This window comes from Chlorocebus sabaeus, chromosome 17, assembly GCF_047675955.1.
Source record: "Chlorocebus sabaeus isolate Y175 chromosome 17, mChlSab1.0.hap1, whole genome shotgun sequence".
Taxonomy (NCBI): domain Eukaryota; kingdom Metazoa; phylum Chordata; class Mammalia; order Primates; family Cercopithecidae; genus Chlorocebus; species Chlorocebus sabaeus.
This window is the reverse complement of record NC_132920.1, coordinates 3,193,082-3,213,129: the sequence shown is the minus strand read 5'-3', so window position 1 is coordinate 3,213,129 and position 20,048 is coordinate 3,193,082. Positions and strand designations below refer to the sequence as shown.

Sequence of the window (20,048 nt, the reverse complement as noted above, 5' to 3'; positions counted from 1 at the left end):
GTGTATTTCTCAGTCATTTCCCACTATTTACTGTCTCTTGAAATCCTAACCTCTCCTGCACTAGGATGGTATATAAAGCCCCAGATTCCAACCTCTTCTCTGAGCCATTTTTGGCACACCCCTGCGGATATATGTATGTGAATAAACTTTGTCTTTTCTCTTGCCAACCTGTCTTTTGTCAGTTTAATTCACAGGCCCCAAAGCACTGACCCTAAGAGGGTGGAGGAAAAGATTTTCCTCCCCAACACTAACGTGAAGATGCTATTTGTGTGATGGCAGTTTCAGGCAGATGAAAAATTCCAGCAGTTTTGCTGACATTTGATGGCAAAAGTTCCTCAGGGTTTGAATCTCCTGGGCCCCCCATCGACTGGCTTCCTGGGCTCCATCTGGAAAACATCTGTTTCTGGGAATCTGGGCTCAGGGCCTCAGGGGACTCTGATGCTGTGGGCCAAGGAAGCCCCACGTGGAGAAGCACTGATTTCAGGGACCTCTGCAGATTGGAAGAGAAAAAGGTGTGTGTGTGTGTGTGTGTGTGTGTTTCAAAGGAGGTGAGCCGTGAGCCCAGGTGGCCTCACTTCCATAGTTTCTGAGGCTGTACTTCATTATGAATTTCAAATTTCAGTATTCGGTTGCCTAAATGAAGTAAGGTATTTCATTAAATTTTGTTTTATCTCAATTTGTTGGCCAATGACTTTTTGAAAGAGAATTATGTTAAAGAGACACATAGTCTTAAAACAGCAAACCACATGGGGCTGGATTTCAAATTCAGGCTTCCATCTTAAAACAAAATGGTAACTGAAAAGAAGTTTTCATTTTCACGCAGACACACCTAAAATTTAAACCTGTGGTATGTCCCTAGAAGAACAAAATGCTAGTTTAGGTGCTGCTGAACCGGGATTATCTTCTTATTTATTTATTTATTTATTTTTTTTTTTTATTTTTTTTGAGACGGAGTCTGGCCCTGTCACCCAGGCTGGAGTGCAGTGGCCTGATCTCAGCTCACTGCAAGCTCCGCCTCCCAGGTTCACGCCATTCTCCTGCCTTAGCCTCCGGAGTAGCTGGGACTACAGGCGCCCGCCACCATGCCTGGCTAGTTTTTTTTGTATTTTTTTTTTAGTAGAGACGGGGTTTCACCGTGTTAGCCAAGATGGTCTCGACCTCCTGACCTCGTGATCCACCCGTCTCGGCCTCCCAAAGTGCTGGGATTACAGGCTTGAGCCACCACGCCCAGCCCGGGATTATCTTCTCAATGCTACTGAACAGATTTCTTCCTCTATCCGTGAATCGAAATATAGATAATCGCTTGGGCCCTAGAATTTGTTTAGGAAATGAAAGAAGTACCAGAAGATTTAAGTTGTATGACTTTTAAAAATCTGTTAACTTTTCTTTTAAAGGATTTACAGGCGTGGAAAGGATGGCCCCGGCCTGGAATTTTATTCCCAGCTTGTGTTCTGCCTCCTGCGCTCCCCCACCCCACCCCCCTCGCTTGACAGGGAGGCTTCGGTCACAACAGATGACAAATGAACTGTGCGTGTGGTTTCTTCTCCTTTGCTTCTTTTCTCTTCTGCCAACTCTGTCAAAGGCAGCCCAACGTGAATCAGAAGTGCCGGCTGAACACTTTCCCCCAGAAGAAGTCTGAGACGGTGTGGTAATCACAGCATTTACATTTGAATGCCACCTAACCCCGGAGCGGTGATTAACCAGTGACTGCAGAGTCACATCCTAAGTAGAGTAATGCTGTGATTTTTTTTCTGGGTTTTCATGTTCTGGACCCAAGGAGTTGGAAGAAGAGAGAGAGAGAGAGAGAACAAAACCCATCCACCTCGGAGTTTTCCGGTGAGGTCTGACATCTGCCATTCTAAAAAGTTTCAGTTGTGTCCTCTAAACTTCACCTTGAAACGGCCTCTTGCGCTGTATAAAAGTTAGCTTTTGGAACAAAGTCTTTTGAACAACTACAACCAAAAGTATGCTTCAATGGCATAACTTTTTTTTAACGTTTCAATCCTTCACATTTAACATTTTTCCTCTCCACTTGATCCGAGGGAGGGCTTTCTGAGAAACCCTCTTTCCACTGAACCTCGAAACAGCTTCTGAGGTCATCTGTGACTCGGGCCAGCCTCTCGACAACGTCTGTGTGGGGAGTGAGTGTTTCTCTCTATTAAATGCTGTGTTCCGAATGTGTTTCCTTCAGAGCCAGGAGCTCACAGGAGCCCTGTGACCCCTGACTTCACAGCAGGCCACCTTCAACCCTGTGAAAGGAGGGGAAGGTGCCACAGCAGGCATTGGTGTTGGGAATGCCAAAGGTTATACGTAACATGAGAGACCAGCCCCTCCTCATTCAACCTGAACCTGAAAGAAGGAGCAGAAGCGTGAAGACATGAGTCCTTTAAATATCCATCCCTTAAACCCATATTGCCCGGGTTTCTGTTTCCCCAAACGGTAAATGTATCCTTTCCAGACAGATCCCATCAAAACCCACAAGTACCTAGGAGCCGACTCTCGGTTCTCACGTCTCCAGCACGTCACAGGGCTGCCCTTTTCCCAGTAGCCCCATCTGTTTTCTATAAGGGCCGCACTCTGTCACTTTATAAACTTGCTATGGCAATTGTCTCCTGCTTTTTCACATGGGACCTTGAAAATCGTTTTTGGCCTTTACACAAAGGATCGTTTAGAAAGGTCCTTATACTGTGGTTAGAAATCGGGTCACTTTGCACGTTGCCATTCTTATGCAAAATGTTCCCAACTTTTGCAAGAATTATAAACGTTTGCAAAAGTTCATTTATATCATGGTTACCTGGAACTAAAGGGGGAATTTGCCATAGATTCTGTTGTGGTTACGCATGGGTCCTCAGGCCAGCCCACAGGGCTGCTTAATTGTGTCCCTGAATTATTATACTAATGTGCTGTTTGAAGGCACTAGAGAGAATGTGTCGTCCGGGCGTTTTACCTTATATCATCACTTTCTTTGACTCTCACAAACAGTTCTTCCAGATAGTACCTCTTGCCATTTCAGAAGAGAGCCATAAGTATGTTAAGCCTCTTGCTCAATGTCATTCATATAGCTGGTATTTGGAAAATGGAAATTCCAACCAATTTCGAAGCCCTTGCCCTTGCCACTCCCTTCTCCAGGCCATCCCTCCTGGATGACACTGCTTTTGTGGGAGCGCTCTCTGGGCTAGGAAACACCTCCCCTGTGGGGAGAGGAGAGGAGGGAAGGTGTATTCTCATGGACACATTTTAAATTTCACATGTCTACATAAGGAGGCTCAGATGTTCCTCAACCGTTGTTGTTACAGGAAAGGGGTCCTGATCTAGACCCCAAGAGAGGATTCTTGGATCTCACCCAAGAAAGAATTTGGGGCAGGTCTGCAGTGCAAAGTAAAAGCAAATTTATTAAGAAAGTAAAGGAATAAAAGAATGGCTACTCCACAGATAGAGCAGCCCCAAAGGCTGCTGGTTGCCCATTTTTATGGTTATTTTTTGATGATATGCTAAACAAGGGGTAGATTATTCATGCCTCCCCTATGTGTAGCGTAACTTCCTGACGTTGCCGTGGCATTTGTAAACTGTCATGGTGCTGGTGGGAGTGTAGCAGTGAGGACGACCAGAGGTCACTCTTGTGGCCATCTCGGGTTTGGTGGGTTTTGGCCGGCTCCTTCACTGCAACCTGTTTTATCAGTAAGGTCTTTATGACCTGCGTTTTGTGCTAACCTCCTGTCTCATCCTGTGACTTAGAATACCTTAACCATCTGGGAATGCAGCCCAGTGGGTTTCAGCCTCATTTCACTCAGCTCCTGTTTAAGATGGAGTTGCTCTGGTTCACGTGCCTCTGACATTATGAATTGGAAAGCTGAGGCTCTCATCCCAGGAGGGACAGGACCAGGGCTTGGGAATCAGCTGCACCTGGGGAATGAACAGAAAACAGAAAGCTTTTTAACAAAGCTTGACAAAGTCTTTGAAGACAGATCACCATCTGTCTCCATCTAAGGCCTGTGTGCCTGGTGGTAGATTGTCAGATTGGGGGTGGGGGAAAGCACACTGTTCTAATTTTTATTAAAGTTGGGAGAGGAGTTTTAAAGGATATGAAATCCTGATTGGTAGGAGACTGACATGGATTTTAGCTGCAATGGCAGTAATAGACACAGAGCTATTGCATCACTTGAGGAATGACTGGCTCCTCCCTCCCCTTGACCCTGCTATTCCCTCTGCGGCTCTGTGCTCTCCACACACATCCCATCTTCATCTGGCACCTCCACCAAATTGTTCAGGCTTCAGCCTAGGGGTCACTTTCTCTGTTGGGCCCTCCTGGGCACCTTCTTTGGACCTCTCTTGCTCCACGTTCCCCATCTGGTCAATGTTGATGGAATAGTGGTTCTAGATTAGAAAGAGTTAATGTTCTCAGACAAGAGCAAGAAACCCAAAAGGTGACATCATCTTATATAATTAAACTCTTAATGCTGTATAGGCTTTTAAATCTCTAATAGCATTGTTCTTTTTATTACAAACATTATCACATAGTTATGAAATGGTACAATTTTAAGGACACAACTCTAAGGGAAAAAAAAATGTTTTCCTCTATTTTAGGTTTAGAACCTGGGACCCTGTCAATAAAACTGACTAAAGACAGATTAAGTCTGGGCGCAGTGGCTCACGCCTGTAATCCCAGCATTTTGGGAGACCAAGGCAGGCAGGAGTTCAAGACCAGCCCGGCCAACATGGTGAAACCCCGTCTCCTAAAAACACAAAAATTAGCCCAGACGTGGTAGCATGCGCCTGAAATCCCAGCTACTCGGGAGGATGAGGCAGGATAAGCACTTGAACCCGGGAGGTGGAGGTTGCAGTGAGCCAAGATCACACCACTGCACCCCAACCTGAGTGACAGAGTGATACTCCACCTCAAAAAATAAAAAATAAAGACAGATTAACAGGAGAAAAGGGCATACTTGTACTTGATGTCAATATTTTAATTTTTACATGTACAGGGGAGTCTCACAGAAGAAATGAAAGCCCAAAGAAATGGTTAAGCCTAAGAACTTATATACCATTTTAACAGAAAGCAATATATGATTTGTGAAATGACAAGACAAAGGAAAAGGCTTGGGGGCTTCTAGGAGCAGTAAATTGTGGGAAGGTAAATATATGGGGAAAACCGATGGAAGATGGGGCTATTTCGTGTGGTTTGTTTATGCAGATTCAAGTCGGTAGTGTCCCCAGTGATGAGTCATCTCACTTCCTCTTGCTCCTGTGGGAGAAGGGAGGGAGTTTCGGGGTGACAGCTTCACAAAGGGATATTTGTGCCCTGCCTCTAAGCAGAAAGGTGGGTAGAGAGCTTTTCCTGCATCTGCTCTTTCTCCAGTTGCCTTCAACTCAAAATAATCCTTATGCGAAAGTAGCATATTTCCATATTTCAAGGTGACATACTCTGAGCCCCTTTACAACTTTGTGATCTTGTTCCACATTCCTTTCACGAATTTGAAAACCCAGGACCTGAGGGAGTCCCCGTGGATCACCAAGGCTGAGCCCAGCCTGTGGCCTCTGTGCGCCTGTCGCCACACCGGGCTGTCCTTGCCCTCTGTGGAGCCGAGCACATAGTACACGGGAAACACTTGCCCAGGTCCTTGCCCTGTTGCCTCTTGTTACCTTCCCACCAGGGCTCTGCAGGAGCCCGGGCTTGAAATCTAGCTTTTCCTTTTACTACCTGCGTTTACGGGAGTCAATGCGTTCGTTTTTCCTGAGCTTCAAATAAGAATGTTAACACTGGGGGCGGGGACAAAGCAGGATTTAAAAAAAAAAAAAAAAAAAAAAAGGAATTTTAACACTTATCACAGAGCTTGTTGTGCAGATGATAAAAGGCACTGTGCCCAGTACCTGGCACCTACACGGCCTCCCTGAATACTCACCACTCTCCCCAGTGGCCCCATTGGCAGCTCTGTAAGTGGCACCTCCGCCTTGGGCACACATAGTCACTGAGTGCCACTGTGTGGGGTGGGCTGGAGATTTGCTCCAACAAATAGGCCTCTTGGCTGTCCTGTGGTTGAGGCAGCGCTGAGGAACTCTGTGCCTCTGTGTTCAGTGCAGAGCCCTCAGAGGCTGCCTTCATGACGGATACTCATGCCCTTGTGTAAATATGCTTAATGAAAGCTAGTCTGCCAGGAGCGGTGGCTCACACCTGTAATTCCGGCACTTTGGGAGGCTGAGGTAGGAAGATTGCTTGAGCTCAGGAGTTCAAGACTAGCCTGGGCAATGTAGGAAGACCTTGTCTCTACTAGAAATTTTAAAAATCAGCCGGGCATGGTGGCGTGTGCCTGTAGTTTCAGCTACTCGGGAGGCTGAAGTGGGAGGCTCATTTGAGCCCAGGAGGTCAAGGCTGTAGTGAACCGTGATCATACCAGTGCATTCCAGCCTACATAACAGAGGGAGACCTTGTCAAAAACAAAACAAACAAACAAAACTACAGTCATTTCTTAATTTACTCAATTTGTTAGCTGAACACTTTGGGTAATAAATTTCCACATGGCAGTTGTGCCTCTCTCATTTCTGTGGTCTGATTCAGGGAGTGTTAGCATCTGGTAAGTGCTGGATACAATGCTAGATGTTAGGAAGGACACAGGTGAGAGAGTAGTTTTCCTTTCCAAGGAGCTCGCTGCTTGGCAGTGTAGGGCTTACAACCATCTGGCTTGCCAGGAACATTGAGTTATGTGAGAAGAGCAGCCTGTGAGAAGGGGAATAAGCCTGGGACAAAATCATGGAGGGCCGTGGTTGGTGGGCTCAGAATTTGGACTGACATAGCATTTTTAGCTATTGAAATAGAACAGAGCTGGGCTTTAGGGGCAGTAACCTTCCAGCAGGGTGTCAGATGGATTAAAGGGAAGAGCTATTTGGCAGCAAAAGCCCTCGTCAGAGGTGACTGTGGCAGTCCAGGTGAGAACAATGTGGACGTGGTGTGGAGGTGCTGTCTCTTCCTTCCCGCCACCCAAGTGAGTGATCACACACACATTCTGACTCGCAGCCTCCCACCTTGTTGGGAAACATTTGCTTAACTGCTGAGTTAGGTGAGGTGCAAATCTGCGTGTGTGCATTTTCTACAACTTCCAGCAGCTACTTCTAGGAGAAGAGTCCAGATTTCAGTCAACTCATTTATAAACTCATATCTAATTAGGCTGGTGCAAAAATAATTGTGGGTTTTTTTTTGTGCAAAAGTAATTACAGTTTTTACCATTAAAAATAATGGCAAAAACCGCCATTACTTTTGCACCAATCTATAGAACTGGAGGGAGAGATGGAGCCCCTAGGTAAGAAGAGCCCCCAGCTCGGCACGTATCTGCCAGCTCCAGCTGTGCACGCAGCAGGGCATGGGTGTGATACACGCACTGTGACCCGTCGAGTCCCCTGCGGGGGATGTGAGAGCCTCACTAAGAGCTCACTGAGGCTTTGTCCCTACCTGATACGTGGAGCGAGAGGAATTCACCACTGAGATGGCTGAGACTCAGGGAGGACGCTGGCACTAAATTCCTGGTGCAGGACTTGGCTGAGAACTCGTGTTCTGTAGTGTTAGAGTCCTCACGGCCTTGTCCACAGGGGCAGAAATTCAAAGGCAGACACTGTGTGAGACAAGCTCTGTCAACAACAAGATGGCCCAAGAACAAGATGGCACCAGAGCAAGACGGCATGGGTGTTAGAAGGTCTCAGAGCCTCCGCCGCTGCAGAGGATGCACCATTTCGCTTGGTTTAGAGGAAGACCACTTATTGCTCCCACCTGCTAGTATCTGCCTCAATCACAGACCTGTTTCTTGAAAACCCCTTTCCAGTTGCTGGCCTGATCTGACCCTTTGTTTCATTAGCTGGTGCTAATAGAAATATGAAAGAACATGAATAGAACGTGAAAGGACTCTCTGGTTTGGTAGAGGAGGAGGAAGCTAATTTTAACTGCTGTATGTTCTATCAACTTCAACTTTTGTTTTTATTGTAATCTCCATTTTTACAAAAATCCAAAAGTAATCCTAGGGACTTGTATTCTCCAAAGGCAAGGTGGCGAGAGGCCCGGAGAGCCCCTGGTGTGGAAATCACAATTTGCTTTTGCTACCAACTAACTCTGTGACCTTATTTTCCCCTTGAATAAAATGAGCAGGTTGGACAAGGATCAGCAGCTGCAGACTGGCAGTGTGCAGTCAGACCCTGACCCTGCTCATGTTCTGTGTGACCTAGACAGTGTTTTGTTTTCTAATTGAATTTAAAGGCCTTTAAACTGGGCAAGCGCCAGGCGATGTGCCACAGGCTCCGCCCCAGCACCCGGCGGGCTTCACACGTTCCTTATCTGCCTGGCATTTGACTCTGCCAACCCTGGTGGGCGTTCTCTGAGTTTCCTTTCATCTGAAATAGGCTGAGAAATTTTGAATTTCTTTGCAACTTCAGGTTTCTTGTGCTTCTGCCTGCCTTGCCCTTTGGGTGTTGGAAGCAGTCTTTTTTTCATTGGGAAAAAAAAAAAAAAAGTTATCTGTCTGTTATTGGTAAAAAGCCAACATCTAGGCTGGGCACAGTGGCCTGTAATCCCAGCACTTTGGGAGGCCGAGGCAGGTGGATCACCTGAGGTCAGGAGTTCAAGACCAGCCTGGCCAACATGGTGAAACCTCATCTTTACTAAAAATACAAAAGTTAGCTGGGCACAGTGGAAGGTGCCTGTAATCCTAGCTACTCGAGAAGCTGAGGCAGAAGAATAGCTTGAACCCAGTAGGCGGAGGTTGCAGTGAGCCAAGATCACGCCATTGCACTCCAGCCTGGACAACAAGAATGAAACTCCATCTCAAAAAAAAAAAACCAACATCCAGTTACCCCAAGGCCAGTCGGCCAATAGGCGTTATAAGCTCTAAAGCAGCTTTGCTTTGTTTTATTTTTAATATGCTAATGCTACAATGGAAAAATTAATTATGGGATCTCAGGGCTGAGATGTATAAAACTCTGCAGTGTTCAGAACACTGCTTTTCAAAGGGTGTTCCCTGAAGCAGCATCATCACCATTCCCAACCTCATCCGATATGAGGAGAATTCGGTGGCTAATATTTGCAGAGTACACTGCAGCGGTTCTTCAGTGGGGCCAGTGTCAGAATTACTGCACAGGTTGTTGACCCGGATTGCTGGACCCAACCTCAGTTTCTGATACAGTAGGACTGAGAAGGGCCCTGACTCTGTGTTTCTGAAATGGTGGCCCCAGGTGAGGCTGCTGCTGCGGGTCTGGGCCACACTTGCAAACCACTGTCCGGGAGGCACTCCTCTGTGTGATCGCAACATGGTGAAGCAAGAGGGCAGGGATTACCATTTTTTATAGCATGGTCAGGGCAAAGTTTCCAGGCAATATTGTGCTTAGGCAGAGACCTGAGAAAAGGAGGAGGGAGATATGCAACTCTCTGGGGAGGACAGACAGGGAGTGCACAGCCCAGAAGGGGAAGTGCTCACTGGGTTAGAGGAGCGGCAGGGAGGGCCAGTGTGGCTGAAGTGGAGCGATGGGGCGGGGAGGGGCAGGAGATGTGGTCTGAGGGATGTGGCGGGGGTGGAAATCATGTGGGTCACTGTGAAAGACTGCTTTCACTCTGAGTGCAACGGGAGCCCTTGGAGGGGGGCGTGTGGTGTGAAATTATCCATCACCCAGAGTGATTGTGATTTTATGGTGCTGCCACTTCCAAACTGACCATATTTCAGGGCAAAGAGCTGGCCCTTGTTGCTGAATACAAGTTCTTCCTTCCAAAGTAATTCAAGGTGAAAACAGTGCACCGTGAAGGATGGAATTCAAAAATCAAATCACCATTTTGCACTCCCTAATGAAACCTTTAGGGAAAATGTTGGCAAACAACTCTAGGACGCGAGACTGAGGCACCGCCACTTTGCTCCATGGATCAGTGGTGGCGTCATTCCCAGTAGGTGACCTCCTGCAGGGCAGCACCGTGATGCACAGGCACCAGCTGCAATACGCTCTTCCAAAAACCTGAACCTGGGTCTCACCAGACATTAGGTGGAACTTCCAGTGTAGAGAGTAAAACAGGGCATGAAGGGACACGTGAACGACATCATGGGAAAGTCACATAAAACCAGCGGTTTCTTCAAGTGCCATGGGGAAAGAGGGTGGGGGGAGGTCTGCTCTAGATTGAAGGAGAATTAAGATATATAATATGTGGATCTTGTTTGGATCCTGATTTTTAAAAAAAAGGCCGGGCACAGTGGCTCAAGCCTGTAATCCTAGCACTCTGGGAGGCCAAGGCGGGTGGATCACGAGGTCAGGAGATCAAGACCATCCTGGCTAACACGGTGAAACCCCGTCTCTACAAAAAACTAGCCGGGCGAGGTGGCAGGCGCCTGTAGTCCCAGCTACTCGGGAGGCTGAGGCAGGAGAATGGCGTAAACCCGGGAGGCGGAGCTTGCAGTAAGCTGAGATCCGGCCACTGCACTCCAGCCTGGGCGACAGAGCGAGACACCGTCTCAAAAAAAAAAAAAAAAAAAAACAAAAACAAAAACTGTAAAGAGACTGTTTTAAAGTAATTGAGTAGGTTGGACACAGACTACATATTGAATAATAATATTAAAGAATTACTGTTAATTTTGTTAGATGTGAAATGTCTTTTTTAGAAGAGACATATTTGTATTTAAAAGTAAAATGACATGATTTCAGGAATCTGATTTAAAATATAACAGGGAAGAGAGAGAAAAAGGCAGAAGAACCACAAGGGCAAAATATCCAAAATACTCATGACATGATTCTCTCTTCTTTGTGAATGTATGAACATTCAAAAGAAAAGTGTTTTTAAATCCAGATGCAAGAGAAGATGGGAAAATGAGAGAAGAAGAGAAGAAGAGAAAAGGAAGACTTACTTAGAAAGACTAAGTTGCTAATAATTCTTCTCTATTTAGGAGTATTATGCCAAAGAGTAAAATGTATTTACTATTACTAGATGTTACACAGTAATGATGCTATGAGCTGGTATTGAGATGTATTCTGTTTACCATACGCCCAGCCTTTGATTCCCTGATGCTTGCCAAGCTCATAAAATAATGACAATTGATGATGGCACTGATGATGAGAAATAAAAGTCAGATAATCTTCCCTGCCCTTCGACAGCCGGGGAACTAAGAGCAGGCTGTTATGGGACAGAGCTTGAAGTAATTTAGGGCTCATCTATTTGGCCACATGCCTCGGAGGTTTCAAATCTGAAGGCCTGTGAGGCTTCCATTTGCTCAAAAGCGTGATACAGTTATACAAACATGGTCACTCACTGCATGTGATTTTGATCCATAGAATGGATAGCACCAGAAAAACTGAGGATTGGGAATTGTCACTTTGGAACTGGTTGTTGGAAAACCAGGGTGGTAAACTGCTCTCCATCTTAAAGCCACTCTGTCCCATCCCTGCTCCTTCACTTAGCTTGAAAATGAACGACAGACCTGAAATGAAAGAGTTCCAGTGGCTGGGAGGGGATTCTGGTATTTGAAGTCACTCCTCTTCTTGGCCTTTTCTGCTGTTTTTAAGTACTAGGAGACTAAAAGTGTCATTAATTTAAATTTGTAAGCATGTGCTGCTGAGCGTCAGTCTTTGTTTTTAAACAGAAGAGGTTGCTGAGCATTTAAATCCCTATTCCTCGTTTGAGTCATTATAATGTTAGTTTTAAAGAAAAAACAGAAGGTAGTAGGAATCTGAAAGGAAACCGAACTCTGTGGCTCATGTTGGGTTTTATGGTTGATTTTCCTCAAATTATCATCCACATATGAACATGTAGAACCATGATGTAGACTTTGATGAGTTCCCATGTAGGGTGCCAGGCCAGCTTCTACAGATTCGCTGGCCGGTCTCTTCCATGGTGACTGTAATTGATTGGGGGGCACAGGTAAAGTGACAACTAGAGAGGAAAAAACGTTTACGTTTATTCATGCGACAATTATCTGAGCTTCTGGCATGTGTCAGACACAGTCCTAGGCTCTGAGGAGCAGCAGGAGGCAAAACGTAAGAAGCCCTTCCCTCCTTGGAGTTTAGATTCTGGTGGGGCACAGAGGAGCTTCTGCCCACAGAGATGTGGGGTAATACAGGGGAAGCTGGCTTCAACTCCCGTCTTGTTGATTTCTTAGCTGTGGGATCTTGGACCAGTCACTTAATCACCCTGAGCTTCAGGGTCCTCTCACGTAAAATGAGCATTAAAAACAATACCTACATAAATGCAGTCATTGCACAGATTAAATGAATGCATGAAAAATACCTCCCAAAGCATTTAGCTTTCAGCAAGTGAGAGCTGTTAGTTCACCTAGTACTGCAGACATGATAGGTATTCAATTGATAATTAATTCAGTATTTCTGCATTTGAGCATTTAATGCCCATGTCCACATGTCTGGCAGACACTGGAATGTGATTTGTAAGAAATACTTAAGATATCTCTGGTGTTTAAATTTTTATTTCTCTAAATGGAGAAAACTACTCTTTCAGATTCTTCTGACCATTCCTTTGGGTTGGGAGGTCCTAAGTTAAGAGGAAAAAGGATGTCTTCCACGTGGAAGGGGAGATGTCGAGCTGTAATAGCAACCTTTTACAGTCATACCCTCAAATGCTATTTGGGTCTCCATGACTGGCAATTTCAGGCGCTTCTGCTATAATAAGGAATTCCACAATCACATGTCCCAAAGTCTGTTTTCCAGGATTCTGGGGGCCATGCGTCCTTGCCTGTGGCAGTAATTATTGAGTGGTGTGAACTTCTAGGCCCACTTGGGGAGTGACAGGAAGGAGGGAGGGTGCAGGGAAGAGGAAAGAGGCTGGCATGGTGGTCCGGGAGATGGTGAGGCCAGCAAGGAAGCTCCCTGCAGTTCTCCACCTTGCCAGGGAGGGGCACAGTCCAGGATGATGGGGCTGTCTTCAGAGGACTCTCCAGGTGGGCATCAGCAGCCTAGGGCCGAGCCGGAACCAGGCTGGAGGAAGCCCAGCGAGGCAGGCAGCATGGCCAGCCCTCCAGTCTCTGTTGAGAAAGCTGCACCTCCTTCCTTTCCACATTTTGCCTCTGCTGGTGGAAATGGGCTTCTAGTCTATTGGATAATAGAGGAGGGTTGGGAGAGGGGAGGAGGGGGGTGGTCCACTTGTAAGGACAGCGGGTTTGGAGAAGTGGCCTCTTTGAATCCTGTGTGTTCTGGGGTTGGGCTGGGCAGTGGGATCCCCAAGGCCCCGTGTCCTAGTGGCCCAGTCGGCCTTCACAGAGGCTTGCCCTTGGAAGAGGATGGCCAGGCCATTCGGCAGTGGCCTCTGGATGGATTTCTCATTCCGCAGGCCTGTTCCGGGAATTGTGTTTAATTTGGGAGCCTGAGCAGTGTGGGCATTCGCTGTCCTTTCCTGAGCCCGTCTCACCTCCCTCTGCCGGTGAGTTGCACAGACTCTCCCTGTCCCGAGAGTGGCCTTGGGCCTGCAGAGTGCCCAGGGCAGCACAGCTGGGACGTCACAAGGGCTGGCTTCTCTCACAAAGGGATTTGGAGGTGGAAGGTGCCAGGGAAGTGGGTCCTCCGTCCTTGCTGGGCTCATCGGGAGCTCTTCTCTCCTGAGAGCCTTGCTCTTGCTCGACTCAGACCTCCCTGCGGCTCTGTGGCTTTCCTCAGAATTCCATGTATAAATTAGTGAGGAGTAGTGGGGGTCTGCGCATGGCTTTCTGGCTGAAATGAAGCCCTGCAGAGGGAGATATGGCCTGTGGCAGGCCTGTGGCAGGTCAAAGACCCTTCCCCACAAGACACTTATCTTTCTGAGCAGCCTGGCCAGCCCTCCCTGGACAGCAGAGGCCCAGAAAGGAAAGAGTGCTGTCACGCGGGGTTGGCACACTGCATTGTCTGAGTCCATTTTGACCAAGCTTTACCTAAAACACGGTGTAGTTTAGGTCCCAGATGGAAGAGCTTGATCGCTTAGCAGGGTGGCCCTGGTGTCTGTGCGGAAGCCTTCCGTGGCTTCAGTACGAGCCAGGTGCACTCGAGTGCTTCGGGAATGTTGTTTGCTCATGACCACCCTATGTGGTAGGTACGATCGTTATCTACCTTGGATACAAGGACACAGAGGCTCAGAGCTGCTGAGTAACTTCACACCGCCCAGCAGAGCCCAGGGAGGAATCTAACCCCCACCGCTGGGCCGGAGCTGGCGCCTCATCCTGTGCCCTGCGTGGCACGCTGTGTTTCACGGGCACGATTCTGCAAATTCCTGTCCTCTGGCTTAAGTATTGTCAGTCAACTTAATATATTCCTTTGTTCCTAGCCAACTCCAGTCCAGAAAAATCCTGTACTCTCATTTCAGAGAAGCCGGGAGCACTTAGCAATCCCAAGAAAAGGTATATTCTCCCTACGGTCACAAGCATTCAAGGGTTTCTTAAACGTATTTGAGGAAGAGTAAGTGCTGTGTTTTACTCATTTGTGCATTATGGGAGGATGGGCCCTTTTTTTTGTTTGTTTTAAGATTGGCTTCAAAGGGTTTTTAAAAATTTATTTATAATTACTGAATCCAACAAACAGTGAGATCAGTGTGTGTGTTTGTGGGGGGTGAGGGAGGTGGGGGGAGAATGTTAAAACTTTGGTCACTCCTGGTATGTCGGTGGGCAGATGCCTTAGCCGCTGGAGCTGGGGCCGAGCCCTGCCCAGTAGCACAGCTCAGAGCTTTGCGTTTTCCCTGGGGCTCCTCCCTGGGTGCTGCAGTGTTTTGACAGACGGTCCCTTGAGCTTGGTGTTTTGACAGACGGTCCCTGTGAGGTTGAGACCTGGTCCAGGCTGGCCAGGGAAGAGAAGCAGGGACAGGATGAGAGAGTGAGGAGTAAGAAGGGGAGGGGAGGGGGGTGCAGCTTCGGAGACAGGCTTTGCGGGAGGCCCCGTGTGACCCTGTGTGATGTGCAGGACTGACCTCTGTCTCAGAGTTCAACCAGAGAGAAGGAAACAGCAGGAGATATCTATTTCGAGATTTTCTGTGAGGAATTGACCCACACGACTGTGAGGGGTGGCTAGGCTGACATCCACGAGGGGCCAGCGGGAGGGCCAGCCATCAGGACTCGAGGGCACGGGGGCGGGCACTGCTGTCCACTGGTGGAATCTTCTTCCTCCTCAAGGAAGCCTCGGCTCTGTGTTCAGGTCTTTCAACAGATGAGATGAGACCCACCCAAATTATCTAGAAGCCCCTCCCTCAAAGTCAGCCCTCTCTTGGCAGCACCGGGGTTCGTGTTTGAGCAAATGCCTGCAACTGCAGCCACCACCACATGACACGTCAGACCCCCACACCCCACTCCCTCAGGCCTTCCTCCTCCTTCACATGAAGGGACTACCCTGGGAAGTACAATGTTCTTTTCCTCCTGAAAATGTGTAAGAATCTCACAACTTCTGAAAAGCAAATCTCCCAGAGCTGTGGCCTCCTAACAATGTCACTTTTCTATCAGAGCCTCCCGGCAGCCTCTGTGCTCAGACTTGGTCGTGGTCCGTGTTGATTCACTGACCAAATGCCTCAGTTCAGTCTCAGCTACGTACTGTTTCATCCTCACAACCTTCAGTAATTTCTCTGCTCATCGACAAAGTGTATCTAGTTGCCAAGAGTAGCTTGTAGGCATTCTTCATTAAGGTGTTAGGGGAAAAGTAATGGTGGTATTACTTTGTTTGGTTGTAATTGTTTGGTTTGGTTGGTTGTTTCTTAGAGACAGGATCTCACCATGTCGAATGAGAGCAAAGAGCAACTTGGCAATAATTATATGGTTATGCAGGTTGGATATTCCTAATCAGAACATCTGAAATCTGAAATGCTCTAAACTCTGACATTTTTTGAGCACCTAAGTGACATCACAAGTAGAAAATTTCACACATGACCTTATGTGAGGGGTCACAGTCAAGATATTGTTTCATGCACAAAATTTTTTAAAATCTCTTATAAAATTACCTTCAGGCTATGAGTATAAGATTTATATGAAACATAAATGAATTTTGTGTTTAGACTTGGTCCCTTGTCCAAGATATCTCATTATATATATGCAAGTATTCCAAAATCTGGAAAAATAATGCATGAGATTATAACACATAGCACTTAAGTTCTAGCACTATATGCTGTTTAGTGCTCACAACACCCCATTTTGCAGACAACAAAACTGAGGCACAGAACTCCTAACTGACTGAACCAAGGTCGCAGCTTCTAAGTACCAGGAACAGGATTTGAACTTGGGCACTCTGGCTACAGAGTCCAGGCTTGTAACCACAGCAGTGGAAGTGCTACATGCTGGCCACTTGAGATAGTTCAATGTTTGAATCTTTGCTGCATCACCCAGGACATTTTCTTGTGGCCCTTAAATGTTTTACATAATCAGGGGGACTCTTGCTGCCCATAAATGAAAATCCACTCAAAGGATTTGGGTTTGGCTCCACTGGCAAATAAATTGATTCTAGCAAGTACCGGGACACAGCTGCCAGCCAGGGTCTTCCACGGGCACTGTGGATGCCTGCCCGTGAGTGATCTACTCTCCACAGTAGCCAGGCCCTGAAGGGACAGTTGGATTGGGGACATCATTCCCTGCCTTTCAAGCCCAAGGCCAGTGGCCCCGGCCAGGGAGCCGGAACCATCTTCAGGGTGTGGGAGCTGCTGCCCCAAATGCTGCTTCTGCTTACAGAGCCCAGCAAAAACGATCTACCTGCAGTCCCCGTCCCTCCTGATGGATGCTGGGACTCCAGGCTTAAATGTCCTCATGTGTTCTTTCCTCTCCCACTTCCAAAAACACTGATTTGTCATCTTCCAGAGAAACTTGTGATTAATGGCAATCCTCAAGTGCCTGCAGTTTCTTAATCATTGCTTTCTTTTACAAAAACATCTTTATAGCCACCTTCAGAATGTAGTTAGATTCAAGCTGTTTGGAAAGATTTTCTGGAGAGGCAAGACAAAAAAGGGAGTTAACTGCAGATGGCCACACCTGTGTCCTTCCATCAAGCCACTGTGTTTTCCCATCGCCTCTGCAGGAATGCTAAAATACCAAGTCTGCTGGAGTGCCCTGCATTTTTCTACCTGACGAAATAAAGTCAAGGCCCTGCTAGGATTCCTAGCAAAAACAGAAGGAGTGGAGAGGTCAGAAAATTATTCCACTTCTTCAGCTCCCACAGATGTGTCTGCCAGGCAACACATGCTTACAGTTCGGGAGAAATACAGTGAGCCAGTGCTTCTCAAGGAGTTGTCTGGGGAGCTCATTAAGATGCAGATGCTGATTCTCTGGGTCTGGGTGGAGCCTAAGAGGCTGCATTTCTAACAAGCTCACATGTGATACCAACACAGCAGGTTCACACACTACAGTTTAGGCAGCAAAGAGTTAGGGGCCACACCGACCACTTACGTATAGGAGAAGATTGAGAGAACCTTTGGAAGAAAAACTATGACCATTTAATAATTGTCATATTGACAGTCACACTAAGAGATATGCCAGCCACAGCAATTCACTTGTAGCAAGGGGAGACTGAAGCCAGACTGGCCCAGCAAGGGACCATTTTCCCTGCTCATCTGCAAACCTAGAACCTGGTCTGGGAAGTGGCTTCATGATCCCTTGTGTGACATCACATCAGTGTAGATTAGGATGTGGGGTTAGACATCCCAAAGGGGGACTCTGGTAAAAGAAGTGTAGTTGCAGATATTTTGATTGTATCATGTCACTAAATTGAAGAGAGGTATTGAAGAGAAAAACAGCAAGCAATATATATATATGTCTGCTGTACCAGGAAACCATTGATACGACGCCATCATGCTATTTCCACATTATCTCTTTGACTTTGTTTAAAGGCTACCTGGAAGGCCAAGTGCTGAATTTCTTTATCTGATACTAGCCCATGCCGAGCTTCCAACACTGAATTTACCATGGCTAATGTAGATTTCTGGTTTCCATAGCAGCCAATTTACTGCTTGTGCTTAATAAATGAAAACAAGACCTACAACTGTTAGTCTTTTCTTAAAAGACCTTGTTTTCTTTATTGTTTGTAAGAGCAGAAATGCCAGATCTGGACCCTGCTAAGTAGTGATCTTTTAAGTGAACCTGACCTATGGTACCAAAAGGAACAGCATGGCAGCAAATGGCCAGGAGTGAGCCATTTAATCTTGTTTTCCTAATTAAATGGTAGAAGCCTCTTTATAAGCAATCATCAGTGAAATCTGGTTTCTCTCTTGTTCACTGATAGCTATGATGATGATCTCTTTGCTTGTGGCTGAGCAGGAATGGAAATTCTGATGGCATTAGTATTTTTTTCCAGCAGATGAGCTGCTGTAGGAATTGGCGGGCATAGCACCCTGTCCTTGTTAGGGCTGGTGATATCCTTGTAGCCAAGCACAATTCATCTGTTCTCTCTCTAGTCTGCTTCCCTTATTGCCTTCTGACCTCCTACCTCTGCCGTGGTCTCTAGACAGCCAGCAGATGAGCCGTCACAGCTGATCCATGAAGCCCACCGTCCGAACAGCCTCCAACACACAGGCATAAAAGTGTTCTCTCCGAAGGGTCTGTTTTCTTCCTCCTCCTTCTTCTTCTTCTTCTTCCCCCTCTTCCTCCTTCCTCTTCTTCTTTTTACCTTATGTTTAAAAGAGCAAGCAAGCAAGAAACCTTTAGAGAATACTGCGTATAGCAGGAGAATAGCAAATAAACATACATGCTCTGTAGGGAAATATATATATACATATATATATATATATAAAACTCAGCTGCTTTTTCTACTAGGGCTTTCATTATGGTGATTCATGTAGGAGGTCTGTATTGGCTGTCACTTGGGTGCCACAGATTAAAGTTTTCTGATCTTTTTGACTCAAGGTCAAAGTAAAAGAATAGATTCTTGCAAATAAGAGGGGCCGTGGTCCCCCCTCTATTCAGTGGGCATTTGTAGAAAATAGATACTGTTTTTGGTTTTGGAGCTACAAAGATGAATTAGACATGGGCCTTGCCCAGGGGAAGTTGTCCAACAGGGACAGAGAAAGGATGCGCGACTCAACCGTGTTGCAGTGGCCCGCGGAACTCCCACATGGAGAAGGCGCTTTGTGGTAGGGTCATTGCTGTATGATCTGAGTCAGCCTTATTGTTGGTTTCTGTCTTGTTTAATAGACAAACTGGGACTCAACTCAGTCTCCCTCCGTCTCACAGTGTGAGTAGGCGGCTGGAGCTCGGACTGCTCAGGGAGCCCTGGAGTGAGAAGCAGAAGGGGCAGGTGGTGCCTGTGGGTAGTGAGTATATGGACATGCCTGGTATCCTGTCTAGAGGTCGAGATGGCCCCTGATACGGCATCATGGACAGGAAGGAATGGCAACAGGATGGGCATGAGGGGGGAACGTGCTGGACAGCAAGCTCAGTGACGTCTGGAGAGCAGAGGAAGCGGGAACAATGGGTTATCTGTCCCATAGGCAGCACAGTTTCCTGGTTTCTGAGCTAAACTGCTCTGAATTATAGCATCCCTTTGTCGTCGACTAGCCCTGTGGCCTTGAACCACCATCTCGCTTCCCTTCCCAGTTGGAGCCTCAATGTGCCCATAAAACACTGGCACACCACATAGGGCACTTGTGGTGGGCAGCAAATGAAAACAATTTCAGTCGTCAGTGGGTTGAGCAGTGCACTGGCCCAGGTGCACCCAGGATTCCTCGGGCTGTTGAGCGGGGCACTCATCTCTCTCTCATTGGTTCTGTGTTCTAGGAATAGAGCTGTGCCCCCCTGGAAAACGGTTCATGATTACGATGGTGGCGAGCTTCGTGGCCATGGCGGGCCAGTTCCTCATGCCCGGGCTAGCCGCCCTGTGCCGGGACTGGCAGGTGCTGCAGGCCCTCATCATCTGCCCCTTCCTGCTCATGCTGCTCTACTGGTCGTGAGTATCCTCTGCACAGCGCGCTGGGCTGGCGCGTCTGCACGTGCTTCCTGAAGGCCCAGCCCCGGGCAGGACACAGGATCCCCACACTTCCCGCTAGTTTCAGCTTGTGGTTCTGTCTGAGAAGGTTTTCCTCTCTTTTTAAAAAATGTTATTTTTTGAACTTTCTGTCTTGGAAAAATGTTCAAATATACACAAAAATAGACAGAAGAGTGGAATGAGTC

At 47.1% G+C, this 20,048-nt stretch overlaps 1 protein-coding gene across 3 annotated transcripts in view; it reads left to right on the top strand.

The window, feature by feature from the left end:
- The window catches only part of SLC22A23 (solute carrier family 22 member 23), a 191,832-nt gene that overhangs the window by 116,658 nt on the left and 55,126 nt on the right, over nucleotides 1-20,048 (top strand). For all 3 annotated transcript variants that reach the window (XM_073005627.1, XM_007973822.3, XM_073005626.1), the window contains one exon: nucleotides 19,656-19,824. In XM_073005627.1, coding sequence (XP_072861728.1) covers nucleotides 19,656-19,824 — 169 coding nt within the window. The remainder of the gene's footprint in view (nucleotides 1-19,655; nucleotides 19,825-20,048) is intronic.